Source organism: Tupaia chinensis, unplaced genomic scaffold (genome assembly GCF_000334495.1).
Source record: "Tupaia chinensis unplaced genomic scaffold, TupChi_1.0 Scaffold000023_1, whole genome shotgun sequence".
Taxonomy (NCBI): Eukaryota; Metazoa; Chordata; class Mammalia; order Scandentia; family Tupaiidae; genus Tupaia; species Tupaia belangeri.
In genome coordinates, this window is record NW_006159453.1 from 639,756 (window position 1) to 659,873 (window position 20,118).

At 40.6% G+C, this 20,118-nt stretch overlaps 1 protein-coding gene and 1 pseudogene across 1 annotated transcript; both read left to right on the forward strand.

Annotated features, from left to right (window-relative positions):
* The first annotated feature begins 149 nt into the window (after window positions 1-149).
* TMED5 (transmembrane p24 trafficking protein 5) lies at window positions 150-19,831 on the forward strand. Its single transcript, XM_006140142.3, has 4 exons — window positions 150-631; window positions 12,366-12,463; window positions 17,223-17,406; window positions 18,841-19,831. Exons 1-4 carry the CDS (start codon window positions 443-445, stop codon window positions 19,057-19,059), a joined length of 690 nt encoding a protein of 229 aa, XP_006140204.1. The 5' UTR covers window positions 150-442; the 3' UTR covers window positions 19,060-19,831.
* On the forward strand, window positions 501-6,338 carry LOC102485358 (55 kDa erythrocyte membrane protein pseudogene; annotated as a pseudogene).
* Window positions 19,832-20,118: the final 287 nt, after the last annotated feature.

The following is a 20,118-nucleotide window of genomic DNA, read 5'->3' on the forward strand; positions in this document are numbered from 1 at the left end:
TCGTGCGCCCCGGGGTGCCGTTTGCACGCGCCCCCCTACCGCAGCCCCGCCCCGCGCAGGCCGTACGTGAGGCGACGCCGGGGGCGCGGGGCGTGCCGGGACGGCAGTCGGAGAGCGAGGCGGCGCCTCCTGGCTGAGCTCGCCCGGACTACATTTCCCACAAGGGCCACCCGGACGCCCGTCGGTGTGCGGAGAGCCGGGGGAACCCGCGGGGAGCCAGGCGGGCGGCGCTCTCGCCGGCCTGAGGGGCCGAGCCTGAGGAGGGTGCGGAACCGACAGTCGGCCCCGCCCTCCGTCCTGGTCGGGTCGAGGTCTGCGCTGCCACCTTGGAGGCGGGATTGGCCGCCACCCGGGGTTTTTTCGGACTCCAGGTTTCCCTGCCAAACACGAGGAGTCCAGGGAGAGCAAGCACACGTCCCGGCCCGAGCGCGCCCAGGCAGGGATGGGCCGCGGGATCTGCTGGCCCTTCTCCGCGCTCCTGCTGGCCGCTCTGCCCCCGGTGCTGTTGCTGGGGGCGGCGGGCTTCACGCCCTCCTTAGACAGCGACTTCACCTTCACTCTCCCGGCAGGCCAGAAGGAGTGCTTCTACCAGCCCATGCCCGCGAAAGCCTCATTGGAGATCGAGTACCAGGTGAGTGCGGAGGGGGGGCCCGGCCGCCCCACGCCGTCGCCTCTCACCGCTTAGAAACTTCTTGAGGACCGCGGGGGCCCCGGGGCAGCCGGCCAGCTCCGCGCAGGCGCGCGAGGCGGCAAGGCTCCCGCTGGGTCCGGGGACCCAGGCGCTGGGCGGGACCTGGAGAGACAACTGCCTGTTCTCTCCCCTTTCCTCTGCTCGGAAAGAGGCCAGAGCTGGCGAGGTCGCTGGCTTGTCTTTCGGTTTCATAGTTCGCCCATCGCTTTTTCGAGTCAGAACATGCTCCATGCTGAGAATTTCGCAACCCAGGAGAAAACTGATACACGTTCTCCTTCGTTATTGGACGAGGTGATGACACTTGTTTGAATCACCCCCACTTTCATTCAATTCCGAGATTGTAACTCATCACTGCCTTTGCTTCAATGAAGGATTTTTGAATTATGACCTTATCATTGTCTTTAGCCCAATTTTGAAACATGTTGGAAGGGGCTATCGCTGTATTTAACGGTACATTTCTGTTCCAGTTACATATCCATTATTTTCACATTAAATAAGGTCAAATCGTATGTTAAAATTTTTATAGTATTTCTTTCATTGAGTAGTGTAAACATTTCCCCCATGTTCATTGTTTTCTTTTTTAGTATCTGCTTAGTACTCAATTATACATAATTGTCTTAATATATGTAGTCATTCTAGTAGGGAGTAATTTCTTAGAAAAGATCTTGTTAGTTCCACATAGTTCATTTAGATGTTTTCAGGTAGCACTGCAAGAACACTGCATTGATGTGTTTCATCTTTCAGGTTTTTTTTTTTAAGTTAATTTAAAATCAAATATTAAATTTTTTAAGTTGATGTAGAGACTTTTTAGATACCAGGTACTGTCACATAGAGAGTAAATAATAGAATTTTTATCCAAGGGAACTTTAGGATTAGATTATTTACAAATCCATGTATTTCAGAATAAAGTATCTAAAGTCACATAGTAAGCAAAACTGAGTCTAGAGCTCAACATTTCTTGATTTCCAGTAGAGTTCAAAAGTTCAATACTTGGAACCAGCAGTTAGTGTAATGGCTATGTCGCTGGACTCCCACGTAGTCGATTGTGTTTCGCATCCCAGACCTGGTGGCTTAAAACTCACGCTGGGCGCGTGTGTGTGCGTGCCCAAGATCCCGAGAGGAGAATGGAGGAGAAGGGATTGTGGTGTGGCCATCCCCCCTGGGGGGTGATTTCTCGCTTTCTGTCTTTCTGTCTCTGTCTGGCAAGCGCACGTGCCCTATAGTGAAAACCTCTCAAAAAAAAAAAAAAAAGTTCAATACTCATCAAAGAGTTAATATATGGGCAGAAATTGGGGGTGGTGTTGGGGGGACACATGAAAAGAGAAAGAATCCCTGTTCTCAAGGAGCTTAATATTTAAAGGTTACTGGCTCATAAACAGGTATCAAATAAATATGACTAAGTGTTCTTAGAGGAGGGCTACTTCTCTGGTTCTCAAAAGAGCATTCCTGGAGAAAATAAAATTAAACTATTTAGAAAGATGCTTAAGTGAGACAGAAATGCAAAGGACTAGGGGGGTATTTCAGGAACGAAAAAAAAAGTGAATAGACACTCAGTTCCAAAAATGCATAGTGATGAGCAGTATGTGGTGGACACCACAAATACTGAGTTTTTATTAGACTTTAAGACTGTAAAGTCTAAGATTGTAAAGTCTAGGATGGGAGTAGCTGAAAAAGGAATTGGAGAAGTCAGGAAGCTGGATTCTGGATTATGAATCATAGCCTTGAGTGCTGTACTAGTAGCTCTTTTCCTTTTTTGTATGATGCCCTTCACGATTTAAGCAGATCACTGGGTGCAGTGTGGAAAATGGGTATCAGAGGAGCAAAATTAGGGACCAGCCCCATGGTACATTATTGTTCACAAGAAACCTTATCTCACATTGCAACTGCAATTCTTGTTCCTGGACTGGTTGGCCTGAAACAAGCCAGTACCCAAGGTCCACAGGGCTGGAGGACTAGAAGAATGGTATCCCTGTGGAAGGTGTTTCTCTCATTCGCTCTTTATCTATCTCTCTCTCTCATGCACACACACATATTCTATTGTGAATAAAGAAAAAATATTTATTTAATGAAGAATAGCAAAAATAGAGGCAAGAAAACCAACTAGGGATTTAATGAAATGGCCTAGGTTACATTTTCTTTAAAACTTTGATTTGGAGTCAGTAGGTGGTATGGAGGTTGGGCACTGGTTCCCATGTTGCCTACTGTGTGTTTTGAGTCCCAAAATCAGTGGCTTGAGAATCACACTGGACACTTGTGTGTGTGTACCCAAAATCCCAAAAGGAAACTGGAGGAGGGAGAGGGATTGCAGTATGGCCAATACCCCTGGATTTCTATAGAGGTATTTTATAGAATTGAAGAAGTTCTTCTCTTTTCCTAGTTTAATCTTTTTTTTTTTTTTTTTTTTTTTTTTTTTTTTTTTACTATTAATTGGCTACAGGACATGTGTGTTTGCCAGAGACTGAGACAGTCAGGGAAAATGAGAAAATACTCCCCATGGAAGATAGTCACCTACAATCCCTCCACATCATTTCTTTCAGGATTTTAGGTAAACACACATGCCTGGCATATTTTTTAAACCTCAGGATTCAGGACTCAAACCACACACTAGTCCATGTTGGATCCATCTGCCTTAGCCATCATCTGCTAGCCCATATTACATAAATCAGTGTTGGATATTTGTGTGTGTATGCCAAAGGGCATGTGCATACAAGATGGGATAATCTTCCAATAAAGCCGAGTCATGCCACAATCCTTTTTCCTCTGTTTCTATATCTTTTTTTTTTTTTTAAGAGGTTTTCGCTATAGGGCGCGTGCGTTCGCCAGACAGAGAAAGACAGAGAGACAGAAAGCGAGAAATCAGCCCCCAGAGGGGATGGTCATGCCGCAATCCCTTCTCCTCCATTCTCCTCTCGGGATCTTGGGCACGCATGCACACGCGCCCGGCATGAGTTCTAACCCACCGGTTCCAGGACACGACCCGCGGTCAACTACGTGGGAATCCAGAGACATAGCCATTATGCTAACTGCTGGTTCCCTGTTTCTATATCTTCACAGGATTTTGGGCAAGATCATATGTGCTAGGCATTTTTTTTTCTTTTTTATGGAGAGGTTTTTGCTTTAGGGCGCATGTGCTTGCCAGACAGAGACAGAAAGCAAGAAATCACCCCCCAGGGGGACTGGCCACGCCGCAATCCCTTCTCCTCCATTCTCCTCTTGGGATCTTGGGCACGCACACACACGCGCCCGGCATGAGTTTAACCGTGGTCAACTATGTGGCAGTCCAGCGACATAGCCATTACGCTAACTGCTGGTCCCCAGCTAGGCATGTTTTTCAAGCCACCTCTGGGACTGGGATTAAAACTGCAGTCAGCCATAGGGGATCTGGCTATTTCTACAGTGGTTAAAATATGCTTCAGAGGTCGGCCCAGTGTTGGAATTTTTGTATTTTTTCTGTATCCACTAGTGTGATCTTTTGATTTTCCCCTTACTGTTGTGTTTGATGTTTGGACTGTACTGATTGGTTTCTAAATTTTGAGCCAGCCTTATATACTTGGAATAAATTCACTCTTTGGTTACAATTCTTTTTTACATCATTGAATTATACTTGTTAACATTTTGTTGAAGACTTTTGCACCTCTGAGAGGACTTCAAAAGTTAATGGAAGGGGGGCAGGGGGGGGGTGACTGACCCAGCAGTGCCGCTTCCCCTCTGCCTCTGTCGCCCCACAGGCCCCAGGACCTCACACCCTCAGCTCTGCCTGGTCTGGTGTCCCTGTATCCCGGTTCCTGCGAAATGACGCTCAAGGCAAGCGAGGGCGAGGGTGGGAGCAGCATGCGCAGGGTGCTCTCTGACCTGTACCTGGAGCATTTGCTGCAGAAGTGCAGCCGGCCGGAGACTGTGTCACACCAGCTGAATGCTGTGACCGAAGACATGTACACCAATGGGTCTGCTGCCCCAGGTAGTCCTGCCCAATGCAAAGGACAGGAGCTGCGAAAAGTGCGCCTCATACAATTTGAGAAGGTCACAGAGGAGGAGCCCATGGGAATCACTCTGAAGCTGAATGAAAAACAGTCCTGTACAGTGGCCAGAATTCCTCATGGTGGCATGATCCATAGATGGTCCCTTCAGTGGGGGGATGAGATCCTAGAAATCAATCGCACAAATGTGACTAATCACTCCGTAGATCAGCTGCAGAAGGCAATGAAAGAAACAAAAGGAATGATCTCAATAAAAGTAATTCCCAACCAGCAAAGCTGTCTTCCTGCACTACTGATGTTCATGAGAGTGCAATTTGACTATGATCCCCAAAAGGACAGCCTGATCCCTTGTAAGGAGGCAGGGCTGAAGTTCGCTACTGGGGACCTTATTCAGATCATCAACAAGGATGACAGCAACTGGTGGCAGGGACTGGTGGAAGGCTCCTCCAAGGAGTCAGCAGGACTGATCCCCTCCCCCGAACTGCAGGAGTGACAAGTGGCAAGTGTGGTTCAGTCTGCTCCAAGTGAAGCCCCAAGCTGCAGTCCCTTCAGAAAGAAGAAGTACAAAGACAAGTACCTGGCCAAGCACAGCTCGATTTTTGACCAGTTGGATGTCATTTCCTATGAGGAAGTTGTCCAGCTCCCTGCATTCAAAAGGAAGACCCTGGTGCTGATCGGAGCCAGTGGGGTGGGTCGCAGCCACATCAAGAATGCCCTGCTCAGCCAGAATCCAGAGAAGTTTGTGTACCCTGCCCCATATACAACACGACCATCAAGGAAGAGTGAGGAAGATGGGAAGAAGTACCACTTCATCTCAATAGACGAGATGACACGAAACATCTCTGCCAATGAGTTCTTGGAGTTTGGAAGCTACCAGGGCAACATGTTTGGCACCAAATTTGAAACAGTGCACCAGATTCATAAGCCGGACAAGATTGCCATCCTTGACATCGAGCCCCAGACCCTGAAGATTGTTCGGACAGCAGAACTTTCACCTTTCATTGTGTTCATCGCACCTACTGACCAGGGTGCTCAGACAGAAGCCCTGCAATAGTTGCAGAAGGACTCTGACGCCATCCGTACCCAGTATGCTCATTACTTTGACCTGTCCCTGGTCAATAATGGTGTTGATGAAACCCTTAAGAAATTGCAAGAAGCCTTTGACCAGGCATGCAATTCTCCACAGTGGGTGCCTATTTCCTGGGTCTACTAAGTTTGCAGAATGGAGGGATCCAATATATGCTCCTCTCCCTGTGCTTTTAAGACAGAGCCACTCCCAACTAGTTTTATCAGCTTCCAGCCCTCTGCAACTACCCTTAGTCCAATAGAATTGTCTTCTTGCTCAGGTTCCTGAAGGGTGGTGGTAGGGGGGTTGATTTTCCTGATGGGGCCACAATAATTTCTAAAGGATCTCCAGAAACTGGAGTAAGAAGTACTATCAAAATGCAACTGCTAATGAAAGATGATGCACAAAGGCAAAGGACCCTGTCCCCTGAAGCCTGTATTCCTTCACCTTCAATGATACTGGGCATTTGTCATCTTCGAAGAAAGCATTTCTAACTTCAACTTTCTAAGATGCCAAACTCAAACAGCCATGCAAGAGAAATGACACTTACTCTAGGGAAACCCTCAAAAGCAATAATAAAAATGTTGCTGTGTTAAATGCCAAAAAAAAGTTAATGGAAGGGAACCAGCAGTTAGCGTAATGGCTATGTCGCTGGACTTCCACGTAGTCGACCGCGGGTCGCGTCCCGGACCCAGTGGCTTAAAACTCACGCTGGGTGCTTGTGCATGTGTGCCCAAGATCCCGAGAGGAGAATGGAGGAGAAGGGATTGCGGCATGACCATCCCCTCTGGGGGGTGATTTCTCGCTTTCTGTCTCTCTGTCTGTCTCTGTCTGTCTGTCAAGCAAACATGCCCTATAGCGAAAACCTCTCCAAAAAAAAAAAAGTTAATAGAAGAGGGGCCAGCAGGTGGCGTGGTGGTTAAAGGCACCGAACTCCCACATGTCCAACCACAATTCAAGTCCCAGGTGTGGCAGCTTGCTTTCTCACTCCTCTCTCACTCTCTCTCTCTCTCTTTGGTCAAAATGAAAAATAATGATAATAAATAAATGTTAAAAAAAAGTTCATGGAAGAAATGAGTTGAAATATGAATTTTAGTGCCAAAAAATGTTGAAATACATGTGTGGTTTTTCATACTATGCATTTCCACAAATTTTTTTGAACACCCCTCACATGTTTATGAGCTATTGAACTGCAAGTTTTTTCTCAAAATATCTTACTGGGTTTTGATATAAGAGTCATATTGGCCTCATGAAATGAGTTAAGGTTCGTTCCCTCAGCTTTTATTTTTCTGGAAGAGATTCTAGAAAATTGGTATAATTTTATCCATAAATCTTTGGTAGGGGTCACAACCACCGAAACTTCTGGGCCTAGTTCTTTGCTTTTGGGTGGTTATTAATTATTGGTTCAGATTCTTTAATAGATGTAAGTCTATGCAGATTATGTTTCTATTTATATCACTTTTGGTAGTTTGTATCTTTCAAGGGAGTGTTCTATTTCACTTAATGTGAAATGGGCAAATATTTGTTAATAATACTTCATTATTATTATTTCAATGTTCATAGGATCCTTTGTGAACTGTCATTGTCAATATTAGTAATTTGTATCTTTTTTCTTTTTTTCCTTGGCTTGCCTGGCTAAATGTTTTTCAACTTTATTGACTGTTATAAAGAAGCACTTTTAGTTTTAATTATTTTTCTCTATTGATACCCTGATATTTCTAATTTTTTTTTTTTTAAATTTTGCCTCTATAGGATGCATGTGCCTGCCAGAGAGAGACGAAGAAAGTAAAAAAATACTCCACATGAAGGATGGTCAGGCCACAATCCCTTCTCCATTTCTCCTTTCAGGATTTTAGGCACACATGCTTGGTGTGTTTTTACGTGTCGCCAGATCCAGAACTCAAACCACACAGTTGGCCAGATGGGATCCAGCCACCTTAACCACCACAGTTAACTCTGGTTTCAGTTTTATTGATTTTTTGGTATGATTTTTTTCCTTCTGCTTGCTTTAGGCTTATACTGTTTTTGTTTCCTAAAGTGGATGCTTAGATGATTGATTTTAAATCTTTCTTCTCTTCTAATATACTACAAATATTACTATAAATTTACCTATAAGCACTGATTTTTCTCCATCCCACAAATTTTTCTCTTTTTTGGGAGGGGGGAAGAGAGGTATTCTTTTGATATCAGAGAGAGGCAGAAAGTGAGAAATCACCCCCCCTTGGGGGGGGGATGTCCACACTGCAGTCCCTTCTCCATTCTGCTCTTAGTATCTTGGGCACACACAGACACATGCCTGATGTGAGTTTACGCCACCAGGACCAGGACTGGAACGGCTGTCAACTACGTGGGAGTCCAGCAACGTAACCATTACTCCATCTGCTGGTCCCTTCATCCCACAGATTTTAAGTTGTATTTCCATTTAGTCAAATATTTAAAAAATTATTTAAATCCCTTGAGTTATTTATAAATGTCTTATCTCTAGACATTTTGTGAATTTTTTCCAGCTATTTTTCTGGAATAGTTTCTAGCTTAATTCCATTGTCTTTTGAAAGCATAAGTTAAAGTGCAATTTATGGCTTATGATGTGGTCTGTGTTAGTCAGTGTTATATGTGAACTTGAGAAGAACATGTGTTCTATTGTTGGATCAAGTGTTTCTCAAAAGTCAATTACTTAGAATTAGTTGATAGTGCTATTCAGTTCAACTATGTCCTTATTGATTGCTAGCCTTCTGGACCTGCCAGTTACTGAGAGAGGATGTTGAAATCTCCAACTATAATATTGGTTTTGTCTGCGGCAGTGCCTGGAGGCCACGTGAAGAGCTTGAGCTTATTGCCTGGCGTCAGCTGCTGAAGGAAGAGACCAGGATGAATGCACAGGCATGAAACTCTGAGTAAAATTAATATACTATAAAGCAACACGGAGAAGAAGGTTCCACATGGCTACTGTGAACTAGATTTTTAAGGGAATGAAGACTTTCTACTAATAATTCAGCCTCCAACAAAAGAGCTAGCGCAAGCACAATAGAACAGCAAAGAGATTCTGGATCACCTCTGTCTGCTTGCTCCTTAACATTAAGGCTGAACCTCCAGAATTTGAAAGAAAACACAACATTCATCAGATGACAAGAAATCACCGCCGGATCACAAGAAATATGGGAAAACAAGAAAATACCTCTCCCCAAGGGAAAAGAGTAACTCTTCTTTACCCACAAGCAGTTCAGTGAAAATCATAGAAATGTCTGATAAGGAATTTAGAGCATTCATAATGTCAAAGCTAACAGAGATGGAAGAGAAGGGAGATAATGAACTGCTAAAGAGAAAGGAGAAAGAAGCTGACGAGTTCCAGGAGATGAGGAAATTCTTGCAAGATCTGTCTAAAAGAGGAATTACACACTTTACAAAAGACTCAAACGGAACTGCTAGAGATGAAGTCTATAATACAAGAAGTCAAAATCTCCCTTGAAAGTATTAAAAGCAGACTAGATCATTCAGAAAATAGAATCTCAGATGCAGAAGAGAAAATGGCTGGCCTAGAAAAATCCACCACGAAGACTGAGAAAATGGTACAAAAATTTGAGAATAATATGCGAGAAGTACTGGATACCATCAAACATCCAAATATCCGGATAATTGGCATTCCAGAAGGTGAGGAAACCCATAAGGGCATTGATAATCTATTCCATGAAATCCTGCAAGAAAACTTTCCAAACCTAGAGAGGCATTCAAAGATCCAGTCCCAGGAAATACAACGGACCCCAAATAGAATCAACCCTAGAAGATCTTCTCCAAGACACATTATAGCCAGGTTGACCAAAACTGCAGACAAAGACAAGATACTAAGATTAGCAAGAGAAAAACATCAAGTTACCTACAAAGGACATCCCATCAGGCTAACAGCAGATCTCTCATCAGAAACAATAAAAGCGAGGAGAGAATGGGAAAATATATTCCAAGTGTTAAGAGAGAAGCAGTTTCAGCCAAGAATACTGTATCCGGCAAGATTATCTTTCAGGTGGGAAGAAAAGACAAGAACATTCTCAGATAAACAAAACCTGAAAGAATTTACCAGCACCAGACCAGACCTCCAAGAAGTTCTCAAGGATGTGCTGTATCAGGAAAACTAAACGCAGATACATGGAAATAAGAGTCCAAAAACTGAGAAAGTAGCTAACTTAATCATAGGGACAAGTCTGGAGTTGAATACTATATCCCAGAATTTAATCAGGAAAATTGAACCAGAACAGAAGATAAAAGTATATGAGACTGATAGGTTCATGCACCTACCATTTGAACAGAATCCTAACCTGTTTCCGGGCTTTAAGCAAAGTTCCTTGGCGGTTCTTTGATTTAAGTTAAAACTGGTTTTCTTAGTAGTAACGAGGGAACTCACCTTTGAAAGTAGTCAGGTTATGTAGGAAATTGTGTGATCAATGCAATGTGGGTGGGAAGGGAATGGAGGACAATTTTGGACACTAGAGGTGGTGTGAGAGGAGGGTGGGAAGGGACAGAGGGTCAGAAAGAGGGGTGGAATTAATTCTAGCAACTAGAAGTGGAAATTTATATTTTTTGTAATGTGCATGATTGAGTCACTATGCAGTGTGTACTGGATGGGAGATCGCATTTTGTGTGCTGTGATGATGCCTAGAGAAGGAATGTAAATTGAGTTACAAAAAAGAGTTTCAGGAAAACAAAATATATCTATTCAATGACTGCAGTAGGATATGTAGCCCCAGTTAGGTGCTACTTGATAGGATGCGTAAAGTTAGACTTGTGCTCATGGAAATGTGTCACATGTGTTTGCTAGGAGGGTATTTGGATTGATGAGGGTCTTTGGTGATTCAATAAAATGTGGGGGGAAAATGGTATAGAAAGCAAACATAGATAACAGAGAAAGTGTGGGAGGAGAACAGGAGGTGGCAGAGGGTAAGAGAGAGGGAACCAAGGATAGGGGGAAAAAAGCAAAACATACAGAAAACAAGAAATGGAAGATCACTTGCTAATAATAACATGTTTGTTGATATGCTTGATAGAGACAATATACAGTGTACTCTGGATGGAAAAAAAAAAAGAAATGGAAAAATTGTTTGTTGATAACACATATGTTGATGTACTTGATTGAGCCAACAGACAATGTATTTTGGATGAAAACTTCATTGGACACTGGAGGTGGTGTGAGATGAGGGTAGGAAGGGACAGAGGGTCAGGGGTGGAAGTAATTCTAGGAACTAGAAATGGAAAATTTTTTATAATGTGCATGATTGAGTCACTCTGCAGTGTGTACCGGATGGGAGATCGCATTTTGTGTGTTATGATGATGCTTAGGGAAGGAATGTAAATTGAGTTACAAAAAAAAGTTTCAGAAAAAAAAAATATATCTATTCAATGACTGCAGTAGGATATGTAGCCCCAGCTAGGTGCTACTTTATAGGATGCGTAAAGTTAGACTTGTGTTCATGGAAATGTGTGTGTCACCTGTGTTTACTATGAGGGTATTTGGATTGATTAGGGTCTTTAGTGATTCAATAAAATGTGGGGGAAAAACGATATAGGAAGCAAACATAGATACCAGAGACAGTGTGGGAGGAGAGTGGGAGATGGCAGAGGGTAAGAGATAGGGAATCAAGGATGGGGGGGGAGCAAAACATACAGAAAACAAGAAATGGAAGATCATTTGCTGACAATAACATGTTTGTTGATGTGCTTGATTGAGACAATATACAGTGTACTCTGGATGGAAAATCTCATTTTGTATGCTGTAATGATGTACAATGAATGGATGCAAATAAATAAATTGAAATTTTAAAAAAAGGCAAAAAAAAAATGGTTTTGTCTGTTGTTAGAAGACAGGGTCAATGTATAGTGACCCCCCAAACTGAAGAGTAACTTTAAGAGAAATAAAAACAAAAAACGAAAAAAAACAAGCAACTCCTTGTATCACTTAGCAGGAGCTTATTAGAGGATAATTTACAGACAGGAATGGTCAGGTAGATAGTAATCCAGAAGCATTCACAGCTATCCTTTGTAGCTCCTTGAAGCAAATTGGAGTTTTTGGTTTGTTTGTTTTGTGTGGTTGGTATAGGGTAGGTGTGCCATTGTCTGAGAAAGAGACAAAGCAAGAAATCACCCCCCCCCAAGGGTATGGCCACTACACATTTCCCCCAGATGATTTCTTGCTGTCTCATGCACATGTGCCATATAGCAAAAATCACTCACTCTCTCAAAAGGTAAGAGAGAAGTAACTATTAGTCTTTTATTGAAGAAATAAACTCAAAAAAGTTACAGAACGTCCTAAATTGTCTTAAGTAAAAGGCCCAGCATTTGAACTGCCCTGTGTTTCTGTCTACTCTACTGGGCTTCTCAGTGAAGGTATAGTTTTAGAAAGATTTATTTCATTAATATCTGTAAGGCATAAATTTAGGTGACAGTGACAGGAATAGAAAAGGGGAAAACTTAATAAAATTGAAATTAATGATCTTTTCAGCAGTTTTCTAGCCTTAACATGATTTTTTGTGCTTTTTCACCCTTCAAGGTTTAGGGGAGAAAATGAAATCTTTACATCATATAATCTATGTTCTATAAATATTTTATTTTTAGAACTTATGTTTTTCTCTTCTGTGCTCTCCTGTAGGTTTTAGATGGAGCAGGATTAGATATCGATTTCCATCTTGCCTCTCCAGAAGGCAAAATATTAGTTTTTGAACAAAGAAAATCAGATGGAGTTCACACGTAAGTAATCTCTGAGTTCTTTTGGGAATAATACTGCTGGTGGTCTACGTGGGATCTTCAGAAAGTTCATGGACAATGTATACTATGAAAAACCTACGCATAGATTTTAAAATTTTTTTGGTACCAAAATAAATTTGCACTTTAATTTCACTTTCCATAGACTTTTTGAAGTATCCGTGTGTCTGCAGGGCAAGGGAGTTTAGGATATTCAGTACTAAATATCAGTATATATAATTCCAGTATTTTCAGTCTTTATAGTGGGTCATTATACAAACTGAAGTAACATCCATTAACATTTTTCTTTTTGTCTAGGCATTATCATTTTTATTCTGTCTAAATTTTTTTTTCCTTTGGTTGGGTACATGAGTATTTTGCCTACATATTTTATTCAATCTGTTGTGGCTTTTTTTTTTTTTTTTTTTCTTTTTTGAGAGACATCTACAGGGCATGTATGCTTGTCAGAGAGACAGAAAGTGAGAAATCATCCCCAGGTGGGATAGCCATGCTGCAGTCCCCTCTCCTCTATTCTCATGGGATTTTGAGCATGCAAGCACTTGCACCTGGCATGAGTTTCAAGCGGCGGGGACTCAAACCACAGTTGGCCATGTGAGAGTCTAGCACTTTAACCATTATACCACCTGCTGACCCCTCTATTATGGCATTTTAAACCTACCTTTCTGAGTAGTAGAGGCATTCCATTTTAACTGAAACCTACTATCCAAGTGTGTGCTTCAAAATTTCTTGAGCTGCTGGCTATATCATCTTTGTCCATAGTTTTTTTTCTTCTTTTAAACAATAATATAATACCCCTGATGCTGTGTGTAAAATTTTTTTCTTTATTTAGACCTTACTTACACTTTTGAGGTAACTAGATAAAAGTAAAAGAGCACATCATTGGAAACCAAATTAAAAAAAAATACTTGCCACAATTCTAAATTCAGAGTTTAGCAAAAAGCCATATATTCTCTTCTTACATCTCACCTCTCACAACAGCACTACTGTAAGTGGGCCAGTCATTAGTCTGGAACTTTCATTATTTTTTTTTAAGAAGTATTTAATTTTATTTATTATTATTGTTTTTTCATTCGAATAGAGAGAGAAAGTGAGAAAGCAAGCTGCCAGGTTCAGAACTTGAACCCTAGTTAGCCATGTGCCTAGTCAGCCATGTGGGAGTCCAGTGCCTTCACCACCACGCAACCTGCTGGCCCCTCATCATATTTTTGCATTAACATCTTGATTTTTACAATTGATAAAAGTATAAATTTAACTAAAATATCTAAAGTTATTCTAGAAATACTATATAAGAGGAAGAGTTTAACATAAATTGAAGATTAGATGGTGAATATAGTTACTCCTGCCATGAATTACACATAATATGCACCCATACTAGTGAATGTAGAAGAGACACTCATTACATAGTTACTTGAAATAAAAGTAAAGGGAAATATGTACAAAAGAAGATTTTATTGTTCCTGATAAATAATCAAGAGGCCACCTAATTCTGTTAAATCCTATTAACTTAATGATGTGAAATATTTAATTTTATGTCAGCTATGTGATTCTAAGTTTATTTGATGAAGTAAATGATAAAATATACTTTCCCACACATCACAGAATGTATTATACAACACTAAGAGTGAAACATAATGTAAACTGTGGACCTTGGATGATTATATATCAATGTAACAAATCAACTATAACAATTACACCCCTCTGTGGAGAACATTGATAATGGGGGAGGCTATATGTGTGGCGGATAGAGAATATATGGGAAATTGCTATAAAGGGGACTTCAAAAATTAATGGAAAAATAAAACTAAAGTATGAGGCTTTTTTTGTTTTGTTTTGTTTTTGTTTTTGTTTTTAGAAGTTTTTGCTACAGGGTGCATGCACTTGCCAGACAGAAAGCAAGAAATCACCACAGGGGGGTTGGCCACGCCACAACAACCCCTTCTCTTCCAGTATCCTCTCGGGATCTTGGGCACGCACGCACACGCACCCGGCGTGAGTTTTAAGCCACCAGGTCCAGAACGCAAACCGTGGTCAACTGCGTGGGAGTCCAGCAACATAGCCATTATGCTAACTGCTGGTCCCGAGTATGAGGCTTTTTAAGATTTATTTTTATTTAATTTATTAAGTTTCCTATAAGGCACGTGTGTTCACCAGAGAAAGAAAGGGTTAGGGAGGGAAAGTGAGTGAGAAAGCAAGCCACCAGTTCTAGGACTCAAACCATAGTTGGCCATATGAGAGTCTAGCATCTTACCCACCATACCACCTGCTGGCCCATGTATGCAGTTTTTATATTGATGCAAAATCTTTAAAATCTACATATAGTGGTTTTTGTTTTTTGTTTTTTTCATAGTATGCATTTTCCAGGAACTTTTTGAAGACCACTTCTTATCTTTCTCTTTATTTTTCTGTGAACTGAAAACTACTCTTGAAAAATAAAATTGGGGCAGGCTCGTGGCATGGTGGTTAAAAGAGCTGGACTCCCACATGGCTGATTGTGGTTCAAATCCCAGACCTGGCAGCTTGCTTTCTCACTCCCCCCCCCCTTGCTCTGTCCCTCTCTGGTCAAATTAAAAATAACTAAATAGTTAAATAAAATAATTCATAAAATTTTTTTGAATAAAATTAAACAAAAGAAAAAGAAAATTGGATGATAAGCAGTTTAAAAATGCAGCCCATAAAAATCAGTTCACCTGAGAAAATAGGGAGCATTGCAAGATATATCAAAACCTTTATTAGAAGTATAATTAGACTAAAAAAACCTGACTTTTCATTTGTGGGATAAGATTAATTCATTTAATGTACATATTAGGTATACAGAATTTCTGCAAAAGCTTCTCTATAACTTAAAATTGCTATGATTGAACAGAAGATCAGATATGCATATGTTTCCAGAATCAGTAGTTCTCACAAGGTAGCTGTGAACTCAGTATCTTTACAAGTATTGGGTCATCAGAAAAGTCATGACATGTTTTTCTTTTTTCCTATGCAAAAATGTGTCATGCCTTTTCCAAGGACCCACTATTTAGTTGATTTCTGAACAGTTTCTTAAAGGGTTATCACCTATCTTGTGAAATAATTAACTAAATAATAACAGCAGGGCACTACACTGATACATTATAAAAATGTAATAAGCCAGTTTTGCCATCCAAGGAAGTACTGTTTGTTGGGGCTAGCAGCTGTAAATATCATTAGTCTGTGAAATAATTTGCTTGTTAAAATTTCTGTCTACAGGTACCAGCAGCTGGCATAATAGCTATGTCGCTGGACCTCCCATGTAGTCAACTGTGGTTCAAGTCCCAGACCTGGGGGCTTAAAGTCACACTGGGCGTGTGTGTACGTTTGCCCAAGATCCCAAGAGGAGAATGGAGAAGGGATTGCAGGGTGGCCATTCCCCCTGGAGGGTGTGGGGGGTGATTTCTCGTTTTCTATCTCTCTGTCTCTCTCTGGCAAGTGCATGCACCCTATAGCAAAAACCTCTAAAAAAAAAAAAAAGTTTCTGGGACCAGCAGTTAGTGTAATGGCTATTTCGGTGGACTCTCACGTAGTCAACCGCGGTTCGAGTCCCGGACCTGGTGGCTTAAACTCACACTGGGCGCGTGTGTGTGCGTGCCCAAGATCCTGAGAGGAGAATGGAGAAAGGATTGCGGCTTGACCATCCCCCCCGGGAGGTGTCTGTCTGGCGAGCATACGTGCCCTATAGCAAAAACCTCTTAAAAAAAAGTTTCTGTCTACAAAAAGTCATGAGAAAACTACCTCACTAAATTAAATTTGCCCATGCCATTTACCTTGAATGTGAAGTAATGAGATTAGGATCATATGTTTACTTTAGATGTGAATTTATTCAGTAAAGGTAATCCCACTGAGAGGAATCCCACTGTGTTGGCCACAGACAGATCTCATCCTAACCTTTGTAAACTGTATTATAAAGATGTACTTCATCAAGAGACCTAGAAGAAAGCATTTAGGATCATCCATCACTGCTTTTTTTTTTTTTGGGAGAGATTTTCACTGTAGGGCGCGTGCGCTCGCCAGACAGACAGAGAGAGACATAGAGACAGAAAGCGAGAAATCACCCCCTAGGGGGGATGGTCACGCCGCAATCCCTTCTCCTCCATTCTCCTCTCGGGATCTTGGGCATGCACACGCGCCCAGCATGAGTTTTAAGCCACCGGGTCCGGGACACGAACCGCGGTCGACTACGTGGGAGTCCAGCGACATAGCCATTACGCTAACTGCTGGTTCCCCATCACTGCTTTTCAAAATAAAACAACTCAATTTACAGATTAATCTCAATTAAAGGGTAAGTTGGTAATCATATTTAAATTCACATAAATTGAAGTCATGATAAAATTACTTGTAACCATTTAATTATTAAAGTTTATTAGGAGTTATCACATGTCAAGGGATTTGATCCTATCCTTTTCAAAAATTAAGTCAAGACCATTTACCATAGTTGACTAAGTAAATGTACACATCTAAATTTCAGGTATTGAGTTGTGTATATATTGGTTTGTTGGAAAAGTCACGATGTGTTTTTCTATGCAAAAATACATCATGACTTTTCTGATAACCCAGCATTTTCAGGTTGCCTCTTTTTTGAGAAATTACAAAATTTCTAATAGTAAAGAAATCTTTTAGTAAACTGTCCAATTATAAACCATGTAATTTTTCTCTTTTCTTTTTGTTTTTCCTTTGACCTGAAGTAGAAGTACAGATAACTAAAGACATGTACTTTTTTTTAATACAGTGTAGAGACTGAAGTTGGTGATTACATGTTCTGTTTTGACAATACATTCAGCACCATTTCTGAGAAAGTGATATTCTTTGAATTAATCCTGGATAATATGGGAGAACAAGCACAAGAACAAGAAGATTGGAAGAAATATATTACTGGCACAGATATGCTGGATATGAAACTAGAAGACATCCTGGTCAGTATAACCTTTGAGTAAAATAATTATCAATATCCAGAGGCCTATGATAGGTACAGAACTAAGCATTTTATCTGCATTATTCAGGAAAATGTGTTTCTAATATTCTACGTACTTACTTATTCTAATTCTTAATTTTGCCATAAAAATTTTGACATCATTTCAAATCTCAATTTAATTTTACCTTATATTCCCATTACCTTCCTCAAATCCTTTATCTCACCAGGATTCTACTATAAAAGTAGTTTTATTCAGAAGATGTACAACTTAAAATACACATCTGGGACCAGCAGTTGGCATAATGGCTATGTTGCTGGACTCCCATGTAGTCGATCACAGTTTGAATCCCGGATCCGGTGGCTTAAACTCATGCCACGCTCATGCATGTGTGTGTGCCCAAGATCCCGAGAGGAAAATGGAGAAGGGATTGTGGCGTGGCCATCCTCCCTAGGGGGTGATTTCTCACTTTCTGTCTTTCTGTGTGTCTCTGTCTTCCTGCCGAGCACACGTGCCCTATAGTAAGAAACTCTCCAAAAAAAATACACATCTAAACTTGTTTTATGAATGTTATATTGGAATATTTTTGTATTATAAATAGATTATAGTTTTGATTGTATGATACATACATCTAAAAATGAGTTTTTCTAATTTCACTGCTATTTTGTGAGGTAAGAACACTGGATGTTTTGCTAGGTACTAAATTGGCCAGACTAACATTCAAAGAAGAAAATATAAGAAATCCAGGGCATTATGATAGCTAAATTCCTAAAGGTCAGTATCAGTTGAGTTTTTTTAAAACTTAAACCATTTTATGGGAACCAGCAGTTAGCGTAATGGCTATGTCGCTGGACTCCTACGTAGTCGACCACGGTTCGCGTCTCGGACCCGGTGGCTTAAATCTCACGCCGGGCGCGTGTGCGTGTGTGCCCAAGATCCCGAGAGGAGAATGGAGGAGAAGGGATTGCGGCGTGACCATCCCCCCTGGGGGGTGATTTCTTGCTTTCTGTCTCTATGTCTCTCTCTCTGTTTGTCTGGCGAGCGCACGCGCCCTATAGCGAAAAAAAACCTCTCCAAAAAAAAAACTTAAACCATTTTATTAAGGCTGTTAGGGCTAAGAAAGAGATAATATGTATAAAGTTCCAGGGGCTATGCCTGGAATTAACAAACTAAAATAGTTTCATATTACCTTCATACTTAGTTCATAGTAACTTTGTTTCTTTATTAAATACCTATTTATAAATAATAACTTAAATATGCCAGAACTATTATATAACCTTACAGAGGCTCTTTCAGAAGCATAAGTGCTACGTATCCCTTCATCAGTGAATTATGTACCCATCTGTCTGGAAAAAAAATTAACATGATGTACATTTTTAAATTTAGTTAACATTTTTGAGCATTCTTTCATAATAAAGTAATTTTATTTATCTCTAGGAATCCATCAACAGCATCAAGTCCAGACTAAGTAAAAGTGGTCATATCCAAACTCTGCTTAGAGCATTTGAAGCTCGGGATCGAAACATACAGGAAAGCAACTTTGATAGAGTAAATTTCTGGTCTATGGTTAATTTAGTGGTCATGGTGATAGTGTCAGCCATTCAAGTTTATATGCTGAAGAGTCTATTTGAAGATAAGAGGAAAAGTAGAACTTAAAACTCTAAATTAGAGTACTTAAAATGGGAAAGAGGCAGAAAAATGCAATAAACTGTTACAGTCAAGACCATTTAATAGTATTTTCCAAAATGTTTTCACACATTCTAAGTGTGAAACAAGTATACATTTGATGTGAAAGGGAAGTCCTCACTTTCTGTGCAAGTAACCTTACTCATTTATTCTTAAGTCTATAACAGGAGTATTATACAGAATATAGGTTTAATTGAATGAACCCATTTTAATAACTGTGTTTTCCTATATTTGAAAAAATGTACAAACGTCATAGAAGAAATGGATATTGGGCCTAAATGCAATACCAAGTAACCTGTTTAAAAGATTGTTTAAAATGTTGTCTTACTCAGACATTTGGCAATTACAAATTAACTGTAGAAGATGTCAATATATTGTTATAAATCATCTTAGAATTACCTATAGATGAATGTATCTTTAGAAGACAAAGGCTTAATTTTTCGTAAGTATCTCTCCTATAATAGAAGCATAGCTTTCAGATATAAAGATTTTTGAGATTTTTTTATACACAACTATATATTTCATTATAGATTATTAACAAAAAGTTTAGTTTTATATACTTAGCCTACATTTCAAAAAGCTGACATTCTTAAAAACACAAAGTTATACTTTTCTCAATGATATTAGAACAAGTGTTGGGCCAGCTTGTGGCTTAGTAGTTAAGCTAGAATCCACATGGCCTACTGTGTGGTTGGATTCCCACTTGAAAATTATGCCAGGCAAGTGTGGGCACATGCCCAAAACCCTGAAAGGATGGAGAGAAATGGATTTTGGCATGACCACGCCCCATTGAGGGGTGTTTTCTTCCTTTCTCTCTTGTCTCTAGCAAGCACACAAACCCTCTGGCAAATTAAAAAAAAAAAAAAAAACAAGTTTTCCCTTTGAAGAATATAAAGTTTACTCAGTCTCCATAAGGACACATTCTGGGGGCCAGCAGATGGCATAGTGGTTACATTGCTGGGCCTCCTGCATAGTTGACCGCAGTTTGAGTCCTGGACCCAGCGATTTGAATCTGAACACCTGGCCCGT

What these genes read in the sequence shown, in the direction of transcription:
- TMED5 (XM_006140142.3), top strand. Translation starts at nt 443, where the DNA reads ATGGGCCGCGGGATCTGCTGGCCCTTCTCCGCGCTCCTGCTGGCCGCT. An exon ending in CATTGGAGATCGAGTACCAG is followed by an intron (nt 632 to 12,365) that starts GTGAGTGCGGAG and finishes GCTCTCCTGTAG; the next exon opens with GTTTTAGATGGAGCAGGATT. An exon ending in AAATCAGATGGAGTTCACAC is followed by an intron (nt 12,464 to 17,222) that starts GTAAGTAATCTC and finishes TTTTTAATACAG; the next exon opens with TGTAGAGACTGAAGTTGGTG.